Source organism: Oratosquilla oratoria, chromosome 41 (assembly GCF_046742065.1).
Source record: "Oratosquilla oratoria isolate Oo_2021 chromosome 41, ASM4674206v1, whole genome shotgun sequence".
In the NCBI taxonomy this organism is placed as follows: domain Eukaryota; kingdom Metazoa; phylum Arthropoda; class Malacostraca; order Stomatopoda; family Squillidae; genus Oratosquilla; species Oratosquilla oratoria.
The window spans coordinates 37,603,044-37,630,230 of record NC_134817.1 but is presented as its reverse complement, the minus strand read 5'-3'; the positions used below and the strand labels follow the sequence as shown (position 1 = coordinate 37,630,230).

At 41.2% G+C, this 27,187-nt stretch overlaps 1 protein-coding gene across 2 annotated transcripts in view; it reads left to right on the top strand.

Annotated features, from left to right (window-relative positions):
• Positions 1–18,372, top strand: part of LOC143021229 (uncharacterized) — a 50,787-nt gene extending 32,415 nt beyond the window's left edge. For both annotated transcript variants that reach the window (XM_076178597.1, XM_076178598.1), the window contains exons 8-11: positions 1,968–2,161; positions 12,135–12,271; positions 12,629–12,753; positions 16,469–18,372. In XM_076178597.1, the coding sequence (XP_076034712.1) occupies positions 1,968–2,161; positions 12,135–12,271; positions 12,629–12,753; positions 16,469–16,684 (672 nt within the window). In that variant the 3' untranslated portion in view covers positions 16,685–18,372. The remainder of the gene's footprint in view (positions 1–1,967; positions 2,162–12,134; positions 12,272–12,628; positions 12,754–16,468) is intronic.
• Positions 18,373–27,187: the final 8,815 nt, after the last annotated feature.

The following is a 27,187-nucleotide window of genomic DNA, read 5'->3' as shown; positions in this document are numbered from 1 at the left end:
CATAAAAACCATTCCCACCCATTCCATCCCTAAATACACTCCACACCCCTCCCACCCTATACCAAAGGCTTTTTCCCCCATACAAAGGAGGTAGCCAAAAAACAAAGGCATAAAAACCATTCCCACCCATTCCATCCCCAATACACTCTACTCCCCTCCACCCTATAGCCTCCCTCTTATCTTGGCACCTCCTGGATGACGGGTCATCCCTGTATCTTGTCCACTGCCCTGGGTCAGAAGTAGTGTCGCAAGACACAGCACATCCACAGCAAGGCCACTTCATTAAATCGGTGACCCCCCTCCCTGTCCCCTCATGCAGAAAAGGAGAAGATGGGGAGAAATCCCTTTGAGCTGCTTCAAATTTTTCTCACACATCCCTCCACCCATTCCATCTCTTGCATTACAACATCATCCATATACAACCATTTCCCATTCACCCGTCTTCAGTCCTCTCCCGTCCTTCCTCAACAGACATTCCCCTCTTCCCCAAAGCCCCTTTTACCCCATCCATTCATCTCATCCTAGGTCGCCCCTTCATGTTCACTCCCTTCACATCTGCCTTCCATACCTCTTTTACTAGTCTTTCTTCACTCATTCTTTCCATGTGTCTAAACCATCCCAATACTCTTTTATCCACTCTATCTCCCAACTCCCTTACCACCTCCATTCTCCTCCTCACCTCCTCATTTCTCACTCTATCCAGCCTAGTAACCCCCATCATACTTCTCAGACACCTCATCTCAAACACATTCAAACTCCTCCTCTCTTATGTTCCATGTTTCTGTCCCATACAGTGCTGTTGGCACAATCACTCATTCATACAATCTCCTCTTAGCATCCATTCCCAAATGTCCATTCCTCATGACACTTTTTAATCCACCAGGGCATTTACTCGCTTCTCTCAATCTACATTCTACCTCCACCTCCATTCCACCCTTTCCTGCCACATTTGCATCCAAGTATCTAAAACTATCCACTTCCTCCAGTTGCTCTCCCTTAATGCTCACTTCCAGCCTGCTGCCACTTTCACCCCTTGTATATCTCATCACCTTACTTTTACCCACATTTATCTTCAACTTTCTACATCTCATATCTATATCTTGTATCTATATAAATTGTAAATATTGGCTGCTCCTACTGGATACAATTACTATTACTATTAATATCTTGTGATAAAATTTACTTTTTTGTGAAAAATATTGTACTTAAATATTTATTTATAAACTATTAAGGGAGAGCATTTAATAGGATATTGCTTCTGCTCTCTCCTTTTCAACAAATTAATATTTATATGTATGTATATATGTGCATCTTCAACATACAAATATAATGTGTAATATTTTGTTGAATAAACTGTTAAACTGAATTGAAATAAAAGGGTCCTCCAATCACTGTCAGTAAAATTGAAATCATCCATTATCAATAAGTCCTGGTTTGCAGAAACTAGACAGTTCTTGAAACAACATTTTGTTGTCTGCTAATGATAGTCTTTGGCTTATATATTACATTTACATTAATTTTTTGTCCATTTGTTTGGGTTAATTCTACCCACAAACTATCATGAACATCATATTTCACTTTCTCAAAAATGCCCAAAGGGGGGAAAAGCCATTGGTATATGTATCTTTACACACTAAGTTTATACTCCTATCTGGCAGTTTTATTCAGCTGAGGGATCCCTCCTGCAGGCAGAGAAACATCTTGAATCTCATGACATACAGTATATTTTGTTTTGGTTTATAAATGATAACTTTATTTAACTGAAGAGGTAGACTGAGGACAAAACAGGGCCTTGTTAATTTGATAGCCCATTTTGTCCTGAATTCCCTGTCATCTACATACAATCTCATGGTATTAGCCAAAACTATATTTTCATGTTATGTTATCATACTGAATAGCTTGAACCTAATAGGTGAAGATTATTGCATATGAGAATGAAATGTTTTGTGTACTGTACTACTTCACAGCTTGGCATGCTTTGTCGAGAGTTCAACTTGCTTCTCCACATGGATGGAGCACGACTGATGAATGCCTCAGTAGCTCTTGGGATGCCACCTATACGCCTGGTTCAGCACTGTGATTCTGTCTCCTTCTGCCTCAACAAAGGTCTTGGAGCTCCTGCAGGGTCAGTCATTGTAGGCTCCAAAGACTTCATTGCCAGGTACTTTTATATATATATATATATTTTTTTTAGGTATCCTTAACATATACAACAGTAACAGAGATACAACATAATTAGGGTCATCATATCCTGAAAACAATGCTAGGATAACACAAATGAGTCATATAGTATTTCATCCCTCATGTGTTTGAATGGTATGCACATGACTAAATGAAATCATGCAATGCAGACAATAATGTATCATCATGAAGGGATCTCTGAGACATGAGTGACCATGGCTAGTTACTCAGGATAGTGTTGTAGGTGTTTAACAAGATGAGTCACAGTGCAACCAGTGGTACAAACAGATGTTCATTGATAATGTCAATAAAAAAGTATGTGTAGTTGTAGACATGTTTGAAGACAGGAAGATGATCATTAGCTTAGGTAAGACAGAAGAAAAAGATATGAATATATAACAGTAGGAATATAAGGTAATCCTGTCATGAATGCTAGAGGAATGATAATTGTTGCTTTGAGTTTAACGGACTGGAAACCCACAGCCCTACAATGGCTATCAGCAATTCCCAATTCCTCCTATAGATCTTTCTGAGAAGAAGCTTTGGACTGCTGTGTTTTTTGCATTAGTATGGAGCTGTTTTTGTCACTGGCTGAAAGTAGAAGGTGGAAGGGAACTGTTGCTAGTTTTCAGCTCTCCTCATGTGAAAAGGTAGAAGAAATACAGTTGAAATTTAGAGGGATTCAGACTGGCTGAGTGTCAGCTTCTTGGGGCTGCACCTCCAGATGGAGGTGAGGGAGTTGGGTTTTAAAAATGGGCAGCGGGGAGATATTTCTCTGTGCCATCCATCTTGCAGGACCATCACAAGCAAGTAGCCAACATTAATTTTTTGGTTTAGAGATAGGAAAAAACAAAACAAACAGAGGTAATGTATTTATGAGGTCAAAAAATAGAAGGGGTGAGGAACAAAAGAAATTGGCAAAGTTTTCTCCCAGTTTCAGTACTTTATGGAGGAATTTATATTAATTTTTTTATCATCCTTCAGATTGATGTCAAATTTCAAATTGTGATAATTTTTTTTCTGATCTTATACACATATACATACATATACCAAAGGCTTTTTCTCCCTTACATGGGTGGTAGCCAAAAAGAAAAAGGCACAGAAACCACTCCCATCCATCCCATTCCCCACACACTTCACTCCCGTCCACCCTCCTCCCTCCCTCTTATCTTGGTACCTCCTGGATGACAGGTCATTCCTGCATCCTGTCCACTGCCCTGGGTCAGAAGCAGCACCACAAGACACAGCACATCCACAGCAAGGCCGCTTCATAAAGTCGGTGCCCCCCCCCCCTCCGTCCCCTCATGCAGAAAAGGAGAAGACGGGGAGAAATCCCTTCAGTCTGCGTCAAATTTTTTCTCTTACATACTTCCTCACCCCCATCCCCCACCCACTCCCCCTCATGCATCACAGCATCATCCATACACAACCCCTCTCCATTCACCCCTATCTTCTGTCCTCTCCCGTCCTTCCTCCACATACATTCCTCTCTTTTGTAATGCCCCTTTCACCCCATCTATCCATCTCATCCTAGGACGCCCCCTCATATTCACTCCTTCCACACCTCTTTTACTAATCTTTCTTCACTCATTCTTTCCATGTGTCCAAACCATCCTAATACTCTTTCATCAATCCTATTTCTCAACTCCCTTACCACCCCTGTTCTCCTCCTCACCTCCTCATTTCTCACTCTATCTAGCCTAGTAACCCCTATCATACTTCTCAGACATTTCATCTCAAACAAATTCAAACTCTTTCTTATGTTCCATGTTTCTGCCCCGTACAGTGCTCTTGGCACAATCACTCCTACATATAACCTCCTCTTAGCATCCATTCCCAGATGTCTATTTCTCATTACCGTATTTTTCGGTGTATGACCCGCGGCTTTTTGACTCAGAGAGGGGCCAAAATTCGGGGGTGCGGGTGATATAAAGGTGCGGGTCATCTGTGGATTCTGGTTAGAAATTGCCCTCTTACACAGTCAAAAAAAAAAAATGAACGATTAGTTTAGCTGGGTGCCCTCTCGGATCGGGGATTTGCGGGGGGACCGACCGGGTTTGTCGTATGAAAGTTGATTAATGTCATAATACAGCGCGCACGATCGAGACAAACGACAAAGAGAAGGTAGAATTTGTCAGTATCTTACCCGCTTTACATGCTCTTGTTATTAATAAAGGCATTATCACAAATAAAACAGGCCTAACTAAACAGCATGAACATACAATACAACACTGACTGGTACCAACACCAACATCGTGTGTCGCGATCAAACAAAAACAAGCGGGCGGCCATTTTCGCAATTACAAATTACAAACTGTACCTGATTCCTTAATGCTAAATTTGTGCATTACATGTGGGTCGTTCAAGCATGGAAGAAAATTAAAGAATCGACTATTCAGAACAGTTTCCGTAAATCAGAAACGTGCCATCCTGCAATGTTCGATGCATGCTACGACTCGGAAAAGGAATCGCACGAATCCGAAATCGAAATGGAAACGGATGAGGTCACTGCATCAAAATTGGCCGATTTATACCACAACCTCTTCCATGACGATACAGAGGATGAGGAATTCGATGGCTTCGTGAGCGATGATACGCCTTCATAAACATTGACTCTGTCGTCTGTGATCACTGACTGTGTTTTTTTTTTCTAATAACGATGTGCTCCATTGACTCTGTTCATAACAGTTCAGTAATGTGCTCTATTATTGTTCTATTCTATTGAAAACTAACCATTGGAAATTGTTTGGTTTAATAATTAATTACCAGTCTTTGTATGGCATTTATAAACCAATTGATTGATTAATTACCGGTAAACAATCAGACAGGGTTTTATGGCATTATTTACACAAATTTATCAAGGTTCTTTGTAATATATTGAAATTTAATTTGATGGTTATTCTTCATCTTCATCACAATCAGAAATAAATAGGACTGGAGGAATGCTGGTATCATGATCATGAATCGCAATGCCGCGTCTTCGACCCATCCCAAAGGCATCGTAAGATCAGTTGCACACTTTCGAGATCACCCCTCTTTCATCGAAGCTACCACTACATCTAGTGGCAGCTTCAGAAACCAAATTGTAAGGTTGTGTACGTACGTGTCGGGCTTTGACGTGTGATGAATCCTGAAAAGCAAGATATCACCAAGAAACCTGCCAATATCGGAAAACATATATCTTTTTTTATAAATCACAGAAGCATTGATGAAACAGAAAATTTAGAAAAAGCCTCAGCTTTGAAATTACTTTGATCACCACGTCAACGGCCGGCCGTAACAACAACCGCCGTGAGCTGTGCCTGTGGCCACCCATGCATGGGTAGTATACATCGTCGGATCTACACTGCCGCGCACGTCATATGACTGCGGGTCTTACAGCGGTGTGGGTCTTGTGTGGATTTTCACTAAGGTGTAAGGGGGTGCGGGTCATATAACAGTGTGGGCTATAGTCCGAAAAATACGGTACACTTTTTAATCCATCAAGGCATTTACTCGCTTCTCTCAATCTACATTCTACCTCCACCCCCACTCCTCCCTTTCCTGCCACTTCCTCCAGTCTTTCACCCTTAATGCTCACTTCCAGCCTGCTGTCACTCTCTCCCCTTGTACATCTCATCATCTTTTGCCCACATTTGTCTTCAACTTCCTTTCACACTCTTTCTCAAACTCTGTCACTAACTTCCTCAATCCCTCCTCTGATCCTGCTACAAGCACAGTGTTGTCAGCAAACAACAACTGGCTTATTTCCCACTTTTCTTCATTTCCTTTAACCATCTAAAATCCCTGACCCACTACCCTTGCATTCATCTCTCTCACCACCCCATCCATGTATAGATTGAACAGCCAGAGCAATATAACACATCCCTGACAAAGTCCCACCTTTACCTCAAACCATTCACTCTCTCCATTTCTAATCCTAACACAAGCACTACTACTCTTGTACAAACTCTTGACTGCTCTTAACAGCTTTCCTCCTATCCCATATATCTGCAGTACCTCCCACAGTGCCTTCCTGTCTACCCTGTCGTAAGCCTTTTCCAGATCCATAAAAAAACAAAAAACATCCTACCTTTTCCTATAGCTTTCTCACATATGTCTTACCACAAAAATCTGATCTACACAACCCCTATCTGTCCTAAAACCACACTGTTCCTCACCAAATACTCCCTCTGTTCCTCTCCTAATCCTCTCAATCAAGACCCTCCCATAAGCCTCCCCAATTACACTCAACAAGCTAATCCGTCTAAAACTACTACACTCACACTTGTCCCCCTTTCCCTTGTAAAGCAAAACTATACAGGCACTCCTCCAGTCCTCTGGCACTCTACCCTCTCTTAGACAAACATTAAATAACCTCACCAGCCATAACTGTACCTCCTTTCTTCAGACATTCTGCATGGCATCCATCCAGACCAGGTGCCTTGCCTGCTTTCATCATCTTAACAGCTGCTTTCACTTCATCTTTCCCTATTTCTCCTCCCTTTTCCTCACTCATCACTCTCATTTTCTTAGCGTTTCCCACTGCAACTACCTTTCCCTTCCTATCCATCACATTTAGCAACTCCCTAAAATACTCTGCCCACCTTCCTCTCACTGCCTTCTCTTCCATTATCATCTCTCCATCTGCACCTTTTACCACCTCCTCTCTACTTGATTCACCTCCTCTTCCTCTTTTAATTTCTTTCCAAAACATCTTTTTATTACTTTCAAAATTTTCTGTCATACTCTTACCCTATTTCACATCTGCTCTCCTCTTTGCTTCCTTTATCTTATGCTTAACTTCCCTTCTCTTTACTTTGTACCTCTCATACAATTCCCTCGTCCTAAATTGTAGCTAATCTATGAATGCCTGTTTCATCTCTTCTACACCCTTCTATGCTTCCTCATCCTGCCACTCACCACCCTTCCTTCTATTTCCTCCCATCCTTCTTGTTCCACACACCATCTTTGCATACCTTATGACTCCCTCCTTGAACCATCCCCATTCCTCCTCCACTCCTATTTCTACTCTATCCTTCACTACCTCCCACTCCTCTCTCAGCTTCTTCTTATACTCCTCCTTTTCTTTCTCATTTAAGCAGTTCACTCTAAGTACCTCCCTACCTTCTGCCCTTTTCCTCATTCTCTACTTATTCTCCACTCTCAATTTATCTTCCAGAAAATGGTCTGATATTCCCCACTCTCTCCCCTTAGAACACGTAAAACATGTACATCCTTAACTCTTCCTACCATACTCCTGGTCACCACTATATAGTCCATTAATGCTCTTTCTGCCACAATTCCATTCACCACCTTCTCCTATGTGTACTTATTCTTGACTTTCTTCCTAAACACTGTATTTGCTATCATTAACTCTCTTTCAAGACACATCACCATCAATTCTTCCATACTTCCCAATCACTATGTCTATTGGTTTGTTTCCTACCCAAGCATTAAGGTCTCCCAATACAACTACATTGACATTTCTCCCTAATCCCTCTATGCACTCGTTTATATATACCCAAAAAGCCTCCCTTTCCTCTACGCTCTTCTCACTACTAGGCCCATACGCAATTACAAAAACCCACATCTCCCTTCCCAGCTTCACCTTCATCCACATCAACCTTGAAGAAACCTCCTTCCACTCCATTACACGCTTACTTATCTCTTCATGTACTAGTATAGCCACCCCTTCTCTCCCTCGTCCTCTCTTCACTCCTGAGTACCTCCCAGCTACACTCCCAAACTCACAGTTGCCCTTTCCTTTCATTTTAGTTTCACTCAAAGTCAGCACATCCATCTTTCTTCTCACAAACATACTGCCTATCTCTTCCCTTTTACTCTCATCTGTACCACATTAACACACATTAAAAGACCCAAACCTTAGGGTACTGGTTAGAAAACCCCCAGACCCTCTTATGCCTTTACTTTTTTTAGGAATGCCCCTTTTGGGGCTACAGGTAGTAGGACTCCTAATCCCATCCTCTGTTCCGTTTTTTGTCGCCTCTTATGACTCAAGTGAAAAGACTTGGTGGTAGTATTCTCTTCCCCCACCACAGGGTAGGCAAAAAAAGGAAATGAATATTCAGAGAAATGGTACAGGACAGTAACAAGAGGTTGGGGGACAGCATAACGGAGGGACAGTCATAGTATAAAAGTGTCATCGTTTCTCTATGAACAGAGTTTTCCTCTATCATAGACAAAATGATGTGTGGCTCTGGTCCATAGGGGTGCCCCATATAGACCTTAAAGTATCAACTGCATGCTACTCTGCCACAATAACATACAGCCAATACCCTAGACAGTATTACATACATATAACTTTTTCCCCCTTACAAGGGTGAACTTTGCCTACATCTCTTGTAAGGGGGAAAAAACGTTGGTATATGTATGATATGAACTCAGAAAAATTTATCACAATGTGAAATTAGACATCACAGCCTGAAGGATGATAAAAAAAAGAATATGCCATAGGTTGGGAGATGGAACATTTTAAGACTGGTGGGGGGGGGGAAGAATACTGCCACCAAGTCTTCCCACTTGAGTTGTAAGAGGCAACAAAAATGGGACAGGAATTAGGACTAGGCATCCTTCTCCCTGTAGCCCCAAAGAGGACATTCCTAAAAAAAGTAAAGGCATAAGTGGGTCTAGGAGTTTTCCAACCAGTGCCCTAAGGTTTGAATCTTTTAATGTGTGTGGATGTGGTACAGATGAGAGTAAAAGGGAAGAGATAGGTAGTATGTTTGTGAGAAGAAAGATGGATGTGTTAGCACTGAGTGAAACTAAGTTGAGAGGGAGGGGTAAGTGTGAGTTTGGGCATGTAGTTGGGAGGTTCTCAGGAGTGAAGAGAGGATGAATGAGAGAAGGGGTGGCTATATTAGTAGGTGAATTGATAGGCATGCGTGTAGTGGAGTGGAAGGAGGTCTCCTCAAGGTTAATGTGGATGAAGGTGAAACTGGGAAAGGAGATGTTGGTTTTTGTAAGTGCATATGGGCCTGGTAGTGAGAATAGTGTAGAGGAAATGGAGGCTTTTTGGATAGATTTAAATGAATGCATAGAGGGATTAGGGAGACCTTAATGCTAGGGTAGGAAATGAACCAATAGATGAAGTGGTTGGGAAGTGTGGAGTTCCAGGAAAAAATTGATGTGGAGAGTTGGTGGGGGTGTGCCTAGAGTGTTGATGATAGCAAATACAGTGTTTAGGAAGAAAATCAAGAATAAATACACAAGGGAGAGGGTGGTGGATGGAAGGGTGGTAGAGCATTAATGGACTATATATTGGTAACCAGGAGTATAGTAGGAAGAGTTGAGGATGTACATGTTCTAAGGGGAGAGAGTGGGGGAATATCAGATCATTTTTTGGTGGAAGGTAAGTTGAGAGTGGAGGATAGATGGAGAAAGAGAAAAAAGGACAGAAGGTAGGGAGGTGCTTAGAGTGAACTGCTTAAATGAGAAAGAAAAGGAGTACAAGAAGAAGCTGAGAGAGGAGTGGGAGGGAGTGAAGGATAGAGTAGAACTAGGAGTGGAGGAGGAATGGGGATGGTTCAAGGAGAGAGTCACAAGGTGTGCAAAGATGGTGTGTAGAACAAGGAGGATGGGAGGAAATAGAAGGAAGGGTAGTGAGTGGTGGGATGAGGAAGCAAAGAAGGTTGTAGAAGAGAAGAAGTGAGCTTTCACAGATTGGTTACAAAACAGGAGAATAAAATCATATGAGGGGTACAAAGAGAAGAGAAGAGAAGTAAAATATAAGATAAAGGAGGCAAAGAGGAGAGCAAATGTGAAATGGGGTAAGAGTATGACAGAAAATTTTGAAAGTAATAAGAAATGTTTTGGAAAGAAATTAAGAGAGGAAGAGGAGGTGAATCAAGTAGAGAAGAAAAGGTAAAAGGTGCAGATGGAGAGATGATAATGGAAGAGAAGGCAGTGAGAGAAAATTACCATAATGAATGAGGAAAATGGAAGAAAAAGATGGAAAGATGAAGTGAAGACAGTTGTTAAGATGATGAGAGCAGGTGAGGCACCTGGTCTGGATGGTACAGTGATGGTGTTCTGGCTGGTGAGGTTATTTAATATTTGTCTAAGAGAAGGTAGAGTGCCGGAGGACTGGAAGAGTGCCTGTATAGTTCCACTTTACAAGGGAAAAGGGGACAAGTGTGAGTGTAATAGTTTCAGAGGGATCAGCTTGTTAGGTGTAGTTGGGAAGGCTTATGGGAGGGTCTTGATTAAGAGGATTAGGAGAGGAACAGAGGGAGTAATTGGTGAGGAACAGTGTGGATTTAGGACAGATAGGGGTTGTGTAGATCAGATATTTGTGGTAAGACATATGTGAGAAAGCTATAGGAAAAGGTAAGGATGTTTTTTGGGCTTTTATGGATTTGGAGAAGGCTTATGACAGGGTAGACAGGAAGGCACTGTGGGAGGTACTGCAGATATATGGGATAGGAGGAAAACTGTTAAGAGCAGTTTTTATGAGAGTAGTAGAGCATGTGTGTGTTAGAATTAGAAATGGAGAGAGTGAATGGGACTTCGTCAGGGATGTGTTCTGTTGCTCTGGCTGTTCAATTTATACATGGACGGAGTGGTGTGAGAGGTAAATGCAAGGGTAGTGGGTCAGGGATTGAAGATGGTTAAAGAAAATGGAGAAAAATAGGAGATAAGCCAGCTGTTGTTTCTGGATGACAATGTGCTTGTAGCAGGATCCGAGGATGGATTGAGGAAGTTAGTGACAGAATTTGGGAAGGTGTGCGAAAGAAGGAAGTTGAAGATATATGTGGGTAAAAGTAAGGTGATGAAATCTACAAGGGGAGAAAGTGGCAGCAGACTGGAAGTGAGTATTAAGGGAGAGAGACTGAAGGAAGTGGATAGTTTTAGATACTTGGGTGCGAATGTGGCAGGAAAGGGAGGGGTTGGGGTGGAATGTAGATTGAGAGAAGCGAGTAAATGCCTTGGGGAATTAAAAAGTGTAATGAGAAATAGACATTTGGGAATGGATGTTAAGAGGAGATTGTATGAAGGAGTGATTGTACCAACAGCATTGTATGGGGCAGAAACATGGAACATAAGAGAGGAGGAGTTTGAATGTGTTTGAGATGAGGTGTCTGAGAATTATGATAGGGGTTACTAGGCTAGATAGAGTGAGAAATGAGGAGGTGAGGAGAACAGGGTTGGAAAGAGAGTTGGGAGATAGGGTTTATGAAAGAGTATTGGGATGGAAAGAATGAGTGAAAAAAGACTAGTAAAAGAGGTGTGGAAGTCAGAGGTGGAAGGAGTGAACATGAGGGGGCAACCTAGGATGAGATGGATGGATGGGGTAAAAGGGGCATTGGGAAAAAGGGGAATGTCAGTCAAAGAAGGATGGGAGAGGACAGAAGATAGGGGTGAATGGAGAATGGTTGTATATGGATGATGCTGTGATATTGTAATGATGGGGATGGGGTGTGAGAGAGTATGTGTGAGAAATAAATTGACACAGCCAGAAGGGATTTCTCACCATCTTCTCCTTCTCCACATGATGGGACGAAGAGGGGGGGTTGCGGCCTTGCTGTGGATGTGCTTTGTCTTGTGACACTGCTTCTGACTGCATCACCCTTGTTATAGCCTTTGATCCACTTGAACACTTCTATTAGATCACCGCACTCTGCGTCTTTCCAGAGTGTAAGTTTAGGTGCCTAAGCCTCTCTTTGTAAGGCAAATTTCCGAGTCCATGTATCATTTTGGTCATTCTTCTCTGTACTGATTCTAGTGAATTTATGTCCATTCTGTAGGACAGAGACCAAAACTGTACCGCATAGTCAAGGAGGTGCCAAGATAAGAGGGAGGGAAGAGGGTGGAGGGGAGTGGAGTATGTTAGGGATTGAATGGGTGGGAGTGAATTTTATGCCTTTGTTTTTTGGCTACCTCTCTTAGAAGGGGGAAAAAGCCTTTGGTATATGTATGTATGTAACAATTATATAAATACCTGTGCTTCTCAGAGCCAGTTGCATGCGCAAAGTCCTTGGAGGTGGTCTTCACCAAGTTGGGATACTTGCAGCAGCTGGTTTGTATGCTTTGAGTCACACAGCCACCAAACTCAGCCTTGACCATGCCCATGCAAGAGCCATTGCACAGTGTAAGTCTGACCATATTTAGTACAAGGTTATAGGGATTAGTATCATGTGGTTAGGATTGATTGATTGATTTTATTTCATTTATTTATATATTTATTTTAATTTACTTATTTTAGTCATAAATTTGTTGTTCAACTAATGTGTGCAGTGATCCATATATTTGTGAAACAGTGGTCTATAACTCAGTTTGCCAGATGTTATATCATTATTCTTTAATTCATAATAGTTGCTTTTTGTTATTAGTGATTTTACTGCTAGAGCTCATGAACATTAGACTCCAGATAATAATGCTTTGGTTGGGTAAAGAACTTTCAGTTGGGGATGATTCATGTGGTTCATAGAATGTTTTGATATTCTAGGTGTGTGTGACGAGCATAGCACAGCAGTCACAGTGGACTTAAGAGCAGTTCAAACTAATATCATCCTTCTCAATTGTGATAACATCCGTGTCAATGCCAAAAAGCTTTGTCAGCGTCTTTCTCTGGTAAGTATATATGTATGTACCAAAGATCCTTACCCCTTATAAGAGGGAATGGTTGTTCCTTATAAGGAAGGTGGTTATGTCAAAGTGGACACCCTTGTAATATGAAATTTATGTGTTTGATAAATTTTTGCAACTGTGAGCTCTTCTAATGAAGGGTCTTGTAGATGTAGGGCTCATGGACACCAGTTGATTTTTAAGATGAAGAACTAACCAATGACCTTCACCAGTTCCTTAAGCATAGCCTTTTCTTGCCCAAATTTATAACTTTGGCTACAAAAGAGGTTTCCCTATGGAGAACAAAACTGTCTGGTAAAAGGCAGAATAATTACATAAGAACATAAGAATAAAGGAGACTGCAAGAGACCATAAGGCCTACACTAGGCAGCTCCGTATCCATCACCACCTGTTGTCCCCATCCATAAAGTTGTCTAATCATTTTTTAAAACAACTGATAGTTTCAGCACTTACTACATAGTTACTAAGTTTATTCCTTTTTAAATCTAAATTTGTCCAGTTTATACCTATTACTGCAAGTCCTACCCTGTTGTTTTATTATGATGACCTTGTTTGCATCACCCTTGTTATAGCCTTTGATCCACTTGAACACTTCTATTAGATCACCCCGCACTCTGCGTCTTTCCAGAGTGTAAGTTTAGGTGCCTAAGCCTCTCTTTGTAAGGCAAATTTCCGAGTCCATGTATCATTTTGGTCATTCTTCTCTGTACTGATTCTAGTGAATTTATGTCCATTCTGTAGGACAGAGACCAAAACTGTACCGCATAGTCAAGGATGTGTCTAACTATCGCTAGATAGAGTTTAATTATTATCTCTGCACTTCTATTCGTTACCGTCCTAGCAATGAAACCTAATGCTCTGTTAGCTTTATTTCTGGCGCTAATCCACTGCTTCCTGGTTTTAAGGTCCGGACTCACCAGAACTCCCAAGTCCCTCTCACACTCAGATTTTTCTAAAAATATGTTATCTAAGATGTATCTATTTTTGGGGTTGTGTAGCCCTATATTTAACACGCTACACTTAGAGATATTGAAGTTCATTTGCCATTTCACCGACCATGTTAACAATTTATTAAGATCTTCCTGCAGAATCTCTGCATCATCTCCTGACCTAATTAGGCGTCCTATTTTAGTGTCATCCGCAAACTTACTAACATCACTATTTATCCCATCGTCTAAGTCATTTATGTACATAATGAACAAGGGACCCAAAACCGAGCCCTGGGGGATCCCGCTAGTAACATTGCCCCACCTAGATTTTATTCCATTTATGGTGACCCACTGTTTTCTGTTACTAATCCAAGCTCTAATCCATTATAACACTTTTCCTCCTATGCCATGGGCTTTGATTTTATTTAGTAGTCTCTGGTGTGGCACCTTGTCGAACGCTTTGCTAAAGTCAAGGTAAATAACATCATAATTTTCATTGTTATCTGACGCCTTATATACTTTAGTGTAAAAGGATAGAAGATTAGTCACACATGACTTACCCTTGGAGAAACCATGCTGTGAATCACGAATTAAATTATGCCCTTCGAGGTGTTCTCCGAGTCCATTTACTATTATTGATTCAAGCATTTTTCCTATAACTGATGTCAAACTGATTGGCCTGTAGTTGCATGTAGACGATCTATCTCCCTTCTTAAAAACAGGAACAACATTTGCCTGCCTCCAAGCAGTTGGCACAAAACCAGTGTCTACCGATTTATTGAATATTTCAGTTAACTGGTCGCAGATTTCAAATTTACACTCCTTAAGCATTCTTGGAAAAATTTCATCTGGACCCAGAGATTTTGTAGCTTTAAGTCTTTTAATCTGCTTGACTACTTCTTCTTTACTAATGCTGATATTAGATAGACTACTTTCTTCATCCCCTCTGTAAATTGGATCGCAGTCAGGTACTTTATCTAACCTCTCATAAGTAAACACCGATAGAAAATAATTGTTAAACTCTTCACTCATTTTTTCCTCCGATTCTATCATGATATTTTCATCGTTTTTAATTAGTCCTATTCTTTCTTTATTTTTTGTTCTATAGAGGTGAAAGAAACCCTTTGGGTTGGATTTTGCTTGACTGGCAACCTTGATTTCATAATTACATTTCACTGTATGTGTATTCCTTTTAACCAGCTTTGCCATTTCGTTATATCTTGATCTAAGGTGTGATTCCCCGTTTTTTTATTTTTACGTAAAGTCCTCTTTTCATTCCGATCTCATGTTTCGATCTGTCCGTCATCCATTTGGGAGTATTACTATTTTTCCGTATTGACTTTAGGGGGATAAATGTGTTTTGTGCATTAATAATTAGATCAGTTAGATTGCTATACATTTCTTCTAAATCGCTGACCTGACTGTTGGACCCTCACCCCCAAATGACCTGACCTAAGGTATGCATATTACCCTGCGTGACCCGGCTATTAGTCCAGACCTGACTCCCAGCCCCGCAACGAGAACCGACAATGTTCGAAACATCCGCATGACATTTCGTATTCAATTTTAAATAGGTTTTTATATTGTCAAAGTTTGCTTTCCTGAAGTCTGGTACTTGAACGTTATTTATACTTTTTAATTTTTCCCAAATAACATTAAATCTTATTTCTTGATGATCGCTAGAGCCTAGACTATCTCCCACTATTACACTGCTAATTTGGTGCTCATCATTTGTTAAAATTAAGTCCAGTGTATTTTGTCCCCTCATATACATACATACATATACCAAGGCTTTTTCCCCCTTCCAAGGGAGGTAGCCAAAAAGGGAAAGGCATAAAAACACTCCCACCCATTTCATCCCTAAATACCCTCCACACCCCTCCCACCCTTCCTCTCATCTGAGCACCTCCTGGATGACGGGTCATCCCTGCACCCTGCCCACCGCCCTGGGTTGTCCCCTCATAGAATCGGTAATCACTTGTTTTAGGAAATTATCCTGCACCACATCTAGAAATTTCTTCGCTTCATGATCTCCTATTAAAGTTTCCCAGTCAATTTTTCTATAATTAAAATCTCCCATGATCACAACGTTTTTGTACTGGGACACTGTGAATTTCATGAATCAGGGGATCAGTCTGCTCAATGCTGAGGTTAGGAGGTCTATACAAGACACCAATAATAACTTTCTTATTCTTGCCTATAATCTCTACCCAAATAGATTCCGTACAGTCCTCTTCCTTAATTGAATTGTTGATAATACAGTTTAATGTATTTTTAACGAAAAGTGCTACACCTCCCCCATTCCTGCCAACCCTATACTTATGAAAAAACTTATATCCTTCTATTTCAATTTCCGGAAGGAAATGTTTATCAGCCATGTTGATCCAGGATTCAGTAATAACTATAATATCGAAATTTTCTACGCATGCTTTACCTTGCAGCAAATCAATTTTGTTAATTATGCTCCTGCTATTTGTATAGTAAACTTTAAGTTTATCTTCCCGCCACCTGTTATAGTGATTCTTTTCACAGTCCCTCTCTAAGTTGCTTCTATTGCCTAAACTATATTCCGATACTTCCCCCCCTACTCCCACGTAATCTACCCGAAAAAACCCTGTAGGATGCCTACTTCTCGCTCATGGGATTCAGCAAGGAGCCGAAATCCTCTGGGAGACAAGTGCACCCTGTCCCTTGTGTATAGGTGATTCTTACCATATGACTCTCAAACCCGATTGCTATAGGTATTCATGGATCCTCATATTTTTTTCCAGGTCACAGACAATGAGGCCAGCGAACTAGGGGAACACATTGTAGTGATGGTTCTTCCTGTTTCAGAAACCACTGTTAGACTAATGACTCACCATGATGTTCGAAAAGAGGATATTAAAGCTGTGATTAAAAAGTTAAAGTATGTCATACAGGAATATGATAATTGCATGTATGTTCAATATAAAATCGATGTTCCCACAGCTGTGACTTCTGTGTGAAAGATTTTTTTTTATACAAATCTGCTCACTCCAAGGGTTGCTCTTTCACCAGAACAAAATCTAATGTTGTGCCAAATTGCAAGGACTGTTTGAGTTACTTTTAACTTCCTTAGTCTAGGAACCAATTCTTAGCTGAATAAGTTGTGTGGCAGACCAGAAAAAATTAAGATACAGGTCATTGGTTTGAAGGAATTATGCCACCAGTGCACTTTGTTAAGATAGAACCATGCTTTAATGATGAATTTGTCTTTGTAAGGCAACTATGATTTCCAGCTGGTCTCCAGATGTTCTTCCTTTTTGTGGGGGAAGTTATTACCTTGTAATTGTATATATTTGTTTATTGTAGTGAATCTTGAGAAAGATCACATCATTATAAACTCTTTCCATACTGAAGGAATGCTGCAGAGATGTTTAGAAATTTGCAAAGTAAACCCTATTTGAGGACAAAGCCTTTACAAAATGTAGGTTTCACTTATTGGGGCTTTTTCATACATACATATACTAAGGGATTTTCCCCCATACAAGGGAGGTAGCCAAAGTCAAAGGCATAAATCCATTCCCACCCATTTCATCCCGACATACTCCACTCCCATTCAACACCGCTCCCTCCCTCTTTTCTTGGCTCCTCCTCGATGACAGGTCATCCCTGCATCTCACCCTCTGCTCTGGGTCAGAAGCAATGCATCAAGACACAACACATCCACAGCAAGGCTGCTTCATTTAATTGGTGACTTCCCCTCTCCATCCCCTCATCCCCTCATGCAGAAAAAGAAAAGACAGGGAGAAATCCCTTTGGGCTGCATCAAAATATTATTCGCACATACTATCTCCCCCCCCCCCCCCCACTCCCTTCCATGCATCACAGTTTTTTTTAGATAATAAAGATATGATAAGTGAAAGGGTGTGCACTTAAGAAAGACTTCATCTGCAAATGGTGTTTACTCTGCCATAACTGTTGACAGTTGCAACCTTTGAACATGTTCAAAAATAACTGGTAGCAGGCAACCATAGTAATAGGACAAGTACTGTCAGGTGTAGAAGGGGTTAGTGGAGTTTAGTTTGGCCCATCTCTTGTAGTAGGGGTGCTATGGAGATGAATAAGAGGGCTTTATGACACACAATAGGGAAGATGAATGCTTCTTGATATGGAAGGTATGAATGTATATTTATGTTTCTGTAGATTTGTTTGGTATATTGATGAAAGTATAGGACACTGATGTGCACTGAATTGAGTATCAGTATTTTTGTGCTTAAAACCATGTTTAAGATGGTCATTATTTTATATGTAACTAGATGAAAAATAACCAGAGGTATCTGTTGTGAATCAGAAAGTTTGTTAGTTTATTAGTGGTTATAAGTTTTTAAACGTATGTACACAATTGTGATGAAAATATTGGTGATAGATCAATTGATACTTTGGTATCAATATTACCATAGCTACTGAATACAAGAATTATGGAGGTATTACTAGAATCCTGTTCTTATATTGTATAGAAAATTTATACATCAACATATTAGTGAAATAAATGAAAGTGGAACATGACTGAAAATTTAAAAAGTTATGCATCACTATTTTTTGATTTAGAAGAACAAAGTGTATTTCATTGATTATGTCATCTGAATGATCACTTATTTGTTTATATATATATATATATATATATATATATATATATATATATATATATATATGTATATATATACATATATATACACATATATATATATATATATATATATATATGCAAAATAACCACAGGAGAAAGGAAACTTGTAGACAGTAAGTACTTTCGTATATTACATCTTCAGACTAAATGACAGAGATACAGAGTTGGGTTTAAATGTAAGTATCAGGTGGCAACCATAGGGGGAAAGGGGGGAGACAGTACAATGTGAGGAGGGGGGATGACCTTACCCATATCGACCTGACCAACACATAAGGCTCAATCTGGCGGAAAGATCTCGGTGACCATTTGGGTTACCTATTTATCACATTTAAAATGACCATAGCTTAAGTTTATATTTTTTTATCAAATGTGTCTGATATTAAGCAGGATTCTATTATATTTCTTTCTTGTAGGCTTTTTCCTTTGGCTAGAATTGGCATGTTTGATAAAAATATAAACTTAAGCTTTGGTCATTTTAAATGTGATAAATTGGTAACCCAAATGGTCACCGAGATCTTTCCGCCAGATTGAGCCTTATGTGTTGGTCAGGTCGATAGGGGTAAGGTTCATTCCCCCCTCCCCACATTGTACTGTCTCCCCCCTTCCCCCCTATGGTTGCCACTTGATACTTACATTTAAACCCAACTCTTTATCTCTGTCATTTAGTCTGAAGATGTAATATATGAAAGTACTTACTGTCTACAAGTTTCCTTTCTCCTGTGGTTATTTTGCATTTTTGTATCACGGTGATGTAATTGCTTGCATATATATATATATATATATATATATATATATAAATATATATATATATATATATATATATATATATTTACATATATTTACATTATTCCATATTTCTGTTTGCATGTCACAATTTGTAAACTATATGCTCAACATCTTCTTCCCCCTTATAAGGGAGGCAGCCAGCTGAGGCATTCACCCTCCACCCATTTGGTTTCCCTATGATATTAGTTCCTTATGGAGTTTGTAAACTATATATATTATATATATAACTAAGGCCATTTCCCCTTTATGATAGGGGTGATTGAGTGAAAGCACACCACATTACACACATTAAAATCAACTACCCCTGCTTCTGACCCAGGGCAGTGGATAAGGTGCAGGGATGACCCGTCATCCATGAGGTGCTAAGATGAGAGGGAGGGTGGAGGGGTGTGGAATGTATTCAGGGATGGAATGGGTGGGAATGATTTTATGCCTTTTCCTTTTTGGCTACCTCCCTTGTAAGGGGTTGTTGTTGTTGTTGTCGTTCCCTAGACTGTCTGTCCGAGCAGTCCCGTCTCCCCAAGGAAGGCCACAGCCGAAACTGGGTTTTCCCACAAATCCTTTATAGAGTGTATGTTGTGTTGTTTGCGTGCATGATTGTGTATAATGCAGTCTTCCATTATGTGTTGTATGGTATGGGGTGAAGTGTTACATCCTGGGCAGCTGTTCACAACACGGTCGTCCAGCCTCTTCTGGTAGCTTAGAAGTGCTGGGTGGTGACCGCATCGCAGTCTGGCCAAGTGGACTCTGTCCTTTAGTGGGAGAGAGGATTCAGAAGGGTGGATATCAGGGGGTCTGGCATGCAGCAGTGTGTTGTCTTTCAGTGTGTTAATGGAGCGGTGAGTGATATGATTATGAATATGTTTCCGGAGGCTGGTATTTGGTGGTTGTGGAGGAAGAGAAGAGAGTATCTGTGCGTAATAAAGGTCTTTGGGTGTAGTTTTAATGTTTCTTGGTGTGTGTGGGTGTTCTGCTATGTAGTGTAGCGGGTGTGATGTGTTTTGTGGTGGCTGCAGCAAGTGTTTGTGTGCCTCTCATGTCGAGGTGGTCCTTGACTTTGAGGACTTTTGTTTCATGGTGTAAATGGTCTGTAGGTGTTGTATTTGTGCAGCCTGTAATTGTTTTTAGGGCTTTGTTTTGTATGATTTGAAGGGTGTTGTGGTGTGTCTCACTGAGATTAGGAGCCCATGCAGGACTCGCATAATTCATCACTGAGCGTATGCATTGTTTGTATATTGTTATATTAGTTTCTTTGTTTTGTCCAAATGTTGTTCCAGTGATTGACTTAAGTGCGTTAAGTCTAGGTGTGCATTTGTTTTTTATGTTTGTGAGGTGTTGTTTGAAAGACATGGATGTATCGTATGTTACACCAAGAATTTTCGGTGTGTTTGTGTGTGGTATTAGAGTGTTGTTGATGTAGAGATGAGGTATGTATTTGTGTTCTTTTGTCCAGTTGGTGAGAAGTGTTGCTGTAGATTTGGTTGGAGCTATTTTGAGTCTGTTTGTGATGAACCATGTGTTGAGTGTGTCAAGGTAAGGCTGGATTATTTCTGCAGCTTTGTCTGTGTTACGATGTGTGCATGTGATTGTTATGTCATCTGCGTAGGAAGAGATTTGTATTTCTGAGGTGTCTGGTGTGGGTAAGTCATGCATGTATAGATTAAATAATGTGGGGGATAGAACTGAGCCCTGTGGTACTCCGTTCTTAATGTTTCTGATGTGCGATGATTGGCCATTATATGACACATGAGCATTCCTGCCTGCCAGATAATTGGCCAGCCATCTTTTGGTGTTATTGTGCATGTCTGTGTTATATATTTTATTTGTTAGGTTGTGGCGGGGGATAGCATCAAAAGCTTTACTAATGTCCAATGGTATAAGAAGTGTTCTGTGGTGGGGCCTATCTGAATTGATGCCATCTAAAATTCTTTGTGTGAGGTTTGTCAGAAGAGTGTTTGTGGAGTGTAGTGGCTTAAAACCGTGTTGTGAGTCAGCAAGGGGAATATATGGTGTGACAAGTTTAAGTATTAGGCATTCAATGACTTTAGAGGGGGTGCAGAGAAGTGTGATTGGGCGGTGCGATGTTGGGATTGTTGGGTCTTTGTTCGGTTTTGGAATGGTGATTATTTTACCATGCTTCCAGATGTCGGGTATAGTGTTGTGTGAATAGCTGTAGTTTGCAATGTTTGTGAGTGCGTGTATACCTTGTGGTCCAATGTGTTTTAGGTGGATGTTGCTTATGTTATCAGGGCCACAGGCAGATGAGTGCTTGAGATTATGCATTATGAGTTTTGTCTGACTGTCTATGAAGGGTGTATAGTCTGGATCTGTGGGGAAGTCTTTCTTACGTCGAATGGTGCGTCGGTCGTCAGGGTGAGATGTAAGATGGCTCGTCTGTGCAAAATGACGTACGAGTGCGTTTGCTTGTTGTCTGTTTGAGGGTAGATTATCTGTTGTTGTGATTATTGCTGCGTGAGAGCGTGTAGTGTTAGTGTTGGATAGTGTGATGCTGTTGAGTGTTTTGTACAATTTGCTGGTGTTTGTTTTGTGATCAAGTGTATTGATAAAGTTTTGCCAATTTTGTGTTTTTTGTTCATGTATTTTATTGGCAATCACAGTGTTTAGTGTTTGTATTTGGTCTGCTATGTTTTGAGGGATAGGTGTGGGGGTATCGTGTTTAAGTGTGTCACGTTGTCTGATGAGGCCTTGGATTTCTGGTGTGAAGTTGGGGTTGTGTGATTTTCTGTTGCCTCTAGGGATGTATCTCTTGTCTGCGTTTTGTATGATTGTATTAAAAGCGTGCACAGCATTGTTTATGTTTGTGATTGGTGTACTGTTAAGTGTTTCAAAATGTTGTTCTGTCTCTTCAGTAAAAGCTTCCCAGTTAGCTCTCTTGTAATTGGTGTAAGTGTGTCTGTGGCCGACTGGGGTGCATCTCCATGATGTTGTTGGGGTTAGGCAGGGGGAGCAAAAGGTGATATCAGGAGAGGAGGGAGTGTAGAGGGCTTGGTATGGGATATGTGTATGATTATGCGTGTTGTTCATGATAGTCAATGAGTCGAATTGAGTCTGTATATCAAGCCCTCTGTCTGTGTCAGGGTTGTCGACATACCAGGCAGACGACTTGGCGTTGAAGTCACCACCCATGATCAGGTTGGGGATTGAGGTTAGTTGGCTAAGTTGAGGTCTGAAGGTGTTTGGAACTGTGGGGGATGATTGGGGGGGAATGTACATGTTAACTATTGTCAGTGTTGAATTGTTGCCTGTGCAGATTCGAATGGATTGGGTTTCTGTTGTGTTATCTGTGGTAGGGAGGAGAATTTTGGTTGTGGCACTTGTGTCCACAAAACAGATGGAGTGGTGGATCAGGGTGATGAGTCCACCGCCATTGCCGTCAGTCCGGTCTTGTCTGATGGTGGTGTAATTATGAAATGATGGTGTTTTGTGTGAGTGTCTTAGTTTTGTTTCTTGTAAAATCGCAATGTGTATGTTGTGTTAAGAAAGTGTTCAAGTTCATGTTTTTTAGTGTTAATACCGTCAATGTTGTGTTGTAATATGTTGATGTTGTGTGTTTTGTATGTGTTGTATGTTGCCGTTTGGGGTTGAGGTTGGGGTGGTAGTGGGGAAGGTGTAGGATCTGGGTCAGAGGGGGGGAAAGGAGAGATCGGGGACAAAGGAAGGGGAGTACTAATCGGGGGTAAGGGCAAAGGGAAATTGGGAGTGGGTAAGGGTGTTGGCTGTGGTTGGGGAGGTGGGAGTGGGGTTACTGGAGGGCAGGTAGAACATGTCCAAGTGTTTGTGTATTGGTTTGTGTCAGCAAGTGTTGTACAAGTGAGGTGGGCCCAGTTTTTGCACATATTGCACTGAACTGAGCCCTTTGTCTGTCTGCTCGAAGTAATGGGTTTAGAGCATGTTGGGCATGTGTATTTTGTGGTGGGCCCAGGATTGCTCTCTACATCTCCGGCTAAAAGTAGAAGAAGAGGGGTGATCGCCGGAAAATCACCCCTCAGTGCAGAAAAAACGTAACATTGTGTGTTGGAAAAAAGGATTGTGGTACTCCCCCAGGTAGGCGTAGCTCCTCCTTGGGGATCGGTGCCATCTGCGTAGAGCTGATGGCCAGGGGTGGTTGCTGCTGATTGGCCCCCAACTCTTGGGGTAAAAAGCCTTGGTATATGCATGTACCCCTCCCATCTTAGCATTTCTGAGATGAAGTGTCATCCCTGCTCCACCTGATGCTTTGGTCAAAGGTAATGCAGAATTTCTCTTGACATTTTTCATTCCATGCAGAGATATACTTGCTTCTTTGATCTATAATGCAAATAGCGATCACAACTTAGATTCAAACTCCTAAATTTTTTTAGAATAGATACTTATGTTTCTAAAATACCCGATTTCATTAAAGCTCAGTTCATAGGACTACGTCAGGAGCTTCAGCTTACATATTGGGAGGCAAAATTAAATGAAAGATCTGTAGATCAGATGTGGGAAATATTTCAAAATACGCTCACTAAGATGATTCATACTTACATTCCTTTTAAGGACAGATGTCCCCCAAATCAGGCTCGCCCAAAGTGGCTCAACAAAGAAAATGAAAAAAGTATTGCTAAAAAGAGACAGGCTTATAAGAAATATAAGTGCTCAGGTGCATCTAGCTGATAAATCAAAAGAGAATCCCAAAGAATTCTATAGTTACATTAGAGATAAAAAGGTTGTTAGGAATCACATTAGTCCACTACTATCTGCTAACGGTCAACTTGAATATTCAAAGTGAACTCCAAACTGAAACCTGTGAAAAGTCTAGGGTAAACTTACTCACTACGGTAAATATAACAAAAGAAAAAATTAAAAGGTGTATAGATAAACTCATACATACATACATATACCAAGGCTTTTTCCCCCTTACAAGGGAGGTAACCAAAAAGGAAAAGGCATAAAATCATTCCCACCCATTCCATCCCTGAATACACTCCACACCCCTCCACCCTCCCTCTCATCTTAGCACCTCCTGGATGATGGGTCATCCCTGCACCTTGTCCACTGCCCTGGGTCAGAAGCAGTGTCGCAAGACACAGCACATCAACAGCAAGGCCACTTCATTAAATCGCCGACCCCTCCTCTCCGTCCCCCCATGCATAAAAGAAGATGGGGAGAAATCCCTTGGGGCTGCGTCAAATTTTGCTCACACATACTACCTCACCCCCCATCCCCCCACCCATTCCACCTCATGCATCACAACATCATCCATATACAACCATTCTCCATTCACCCGTCTTCTGTCCTCTCCCGTCCTTCCTCAACAGACATTCCCCTCTTTCCCAAAGCCCCCTTCACCCCATCCATCCACCTCATCCTAGGAAGTCCCCTCATGTTCACTCCCTCCACATCTGCCTTCCATACCTCTTTTACTAGTCTTTCTTCACTCATTCTTTCTATGTGTCCAAATCATCCTAATACTCTTTCATCAACCCTATCTCCCAACTCCCTTTCCACCCCCATTCTTCTTCTCACCTCCTCATTTCTCACTCTATCCAGCCTAGTAACCCCCATCATACTTCTCAGACACCTCATCTCAAACACATTCAAACTCCTTCTCTCTTCCTCTCTTATGTTTCATGTTTCTGCACCATACAGTGCTGTTGGCACAATCACTTTCATACAGTCTCCTCTTAGCATCCATTCCCAAATGTCTTTTCCTCATTACACTCTTCAATCCACCAAGGCATTTACTCACTTCTCTCAATCTACATTCTACCTCCACCTTCACTGCACCTTTTCCTGCCACATTTGCACCCAAGCATCTAAAACTATCCACTTCCTCCAGTCGCTCTCCTTTAATGCTCACTTCCAGTCTACTGCCACTTTCACCCCTTGTACATCTCATCACCTTACTTTTACCCACATTTATCTTTAGCTTTCTTCTATCACATACTCTCCCAAACTCTGTCACCAACTTCCTCAGTCCCTCCTCCGATCCTGCCACAAGCGCAGTGTCGTCAGCAAACAACAGCTGGCTCACCTCCCACTTTTCTCCATTTTCATTAACCATCTCCAATCCCTGACCCACTACCCTTGCATTTACCTCTCTCACTACTCCATCCATGTATAAGTTGAACAGCCAGAGCGACATAACACATCCTTGACGATGTCCCACCTTTACCTCGAACCACTCACTCTCTCCATTCCTAATCCTGACACAAGCTCTACCACTCTCATAAAAACTCTTGACAGTTCCTAGAAGCTTTCCTCCTATCCCATATATCTGCATAACCTCCTACAGTGCCTTTCTGTCTACCCTATCGTAAGCCTTTTCCAGATCCATAAAAGCCCAAAAAACATCCTTCCCCTTTCCTATAGCTTTCTCACATATCTGTCTTACCACAAAGATCTGATCTACACAACCTCTACCCGTCCTAAATCCACACTGTTCCTCACCAATTACTCCCTCTGTTCTTCTCAATTATGATCCACCCATAAGCCTTCCCAACTACACTTAACAAGCTAATCCCTCTGAAACTACTACATTCACACTTGTCCCCTTTTCCCTTGTAAAGAGGAACTATACAGGCACTCCTCCAGTCCTCCGGCACTCTACCCTCTCTCCAGCAAACATTAAATAACCTCACCAGCCAGTCCACCATCACTGTACCTCCCTTTTTCAAACATTCTGCATGGCATCCATCCAGACCAGGTGCCTTACCTGCTCTCATCATCTTAACAACTACCTTCACTTCATCCTTTCTTATTTCTCCTCCATTTTCCTCACTCATCATGGTCATTTTCTTAGCATTTCCCACTGCAACTATCTTTCCCTCCCTATCCTCCTTCACATTTAGCAACTCCCCAAAATATTCTGCCCATCTTCCCCTTACTGCCTTCTCTTCCATTATCATCTCTCCATCTGCACCCTTTACCTTTTCTTCTCTACTTGATTCGCCTCCTCTTCCTCTCTTAATTTCTTTCCAAAACATCTTTTTATTACTTTCAAAATTTTCTGTCATACTCTTACCCCACTTCACATCTGCTCTCCTCTTTGCCTCCTTTACCTTGTGCTTTACTTCTCTTTTCTTTTCTTTGTACCTCTCATATGACTCCCTCGTCCTATTTTGTAACCAATCTGTGAAAGCTTGCTTCTTCTCTTCTACAACCTTCTTTGTTTCCTCATCCCACCATTCACTACCCTTCCTTCTATTTCCTCCTGTCCTTCTTGTTCCACAGACCATCCTTGCACACTTTGTGACTCCCTCCTTGAACCATCCCCATTCCTCCTCCACACCTAGCTCCACTCTATCCTTCACTCCCTCCCACTCCTCCTTCACCTTCTTCTTGTACTTCTCCTTTTCATTTAAAGAGTTCACTCTAAGCACCTCCCTTCCTTTTGTCCCTTTCCTCTTTCTCCATCTATCCTCCACTCTCAACTTACCTTCCACCAAAAAATGATCTGATATTCCCCCACCCTCTCCCCTTAGCACATGTACATCCTTAACTCTTCCTATCATAGTCCTATTTACCACTACATAATCCATCAACGCTCTATCTACCACCCTTCCATCCACCACCCTCTCCCATGTGTACTTATGCTTGACTTTCTTCCGAAACACTGTATTTGCTATCATGAACTCTCTTTCTAGACACATTTCCACCATCAACTCTCCACTACGATTCTTTCCTGGAACTCCACATTTCCCAACCACTCCATCAATTGGACCATTTCCTACCCTAGCATTAAGGTCTCCCAGTACTATTACATTGACATTTCTTCCTAAATCCTCTATGCACTCATTTAAATCTATCCAAAAGGCCTCCCTTTCTTCTACACTCTTCTCACTGCCAGGCCCATATGCACTTACAAAGACCCACATCTCCTTTCCCAGTTTCACCTTCATCCACATTATCCTTGAGGAAACCTCCTTCCACTCCACTACACGTTTACCTATCTCTTTTTTTTTTTTTTTTTTGAGAATTTTATACTCTGATATTGTTGTACAATAGCTTAGGCAGCAGTCACCACACTCAGTGTGATCAAAAAAAGGATTCAGCGTATGCGTGCGTCATT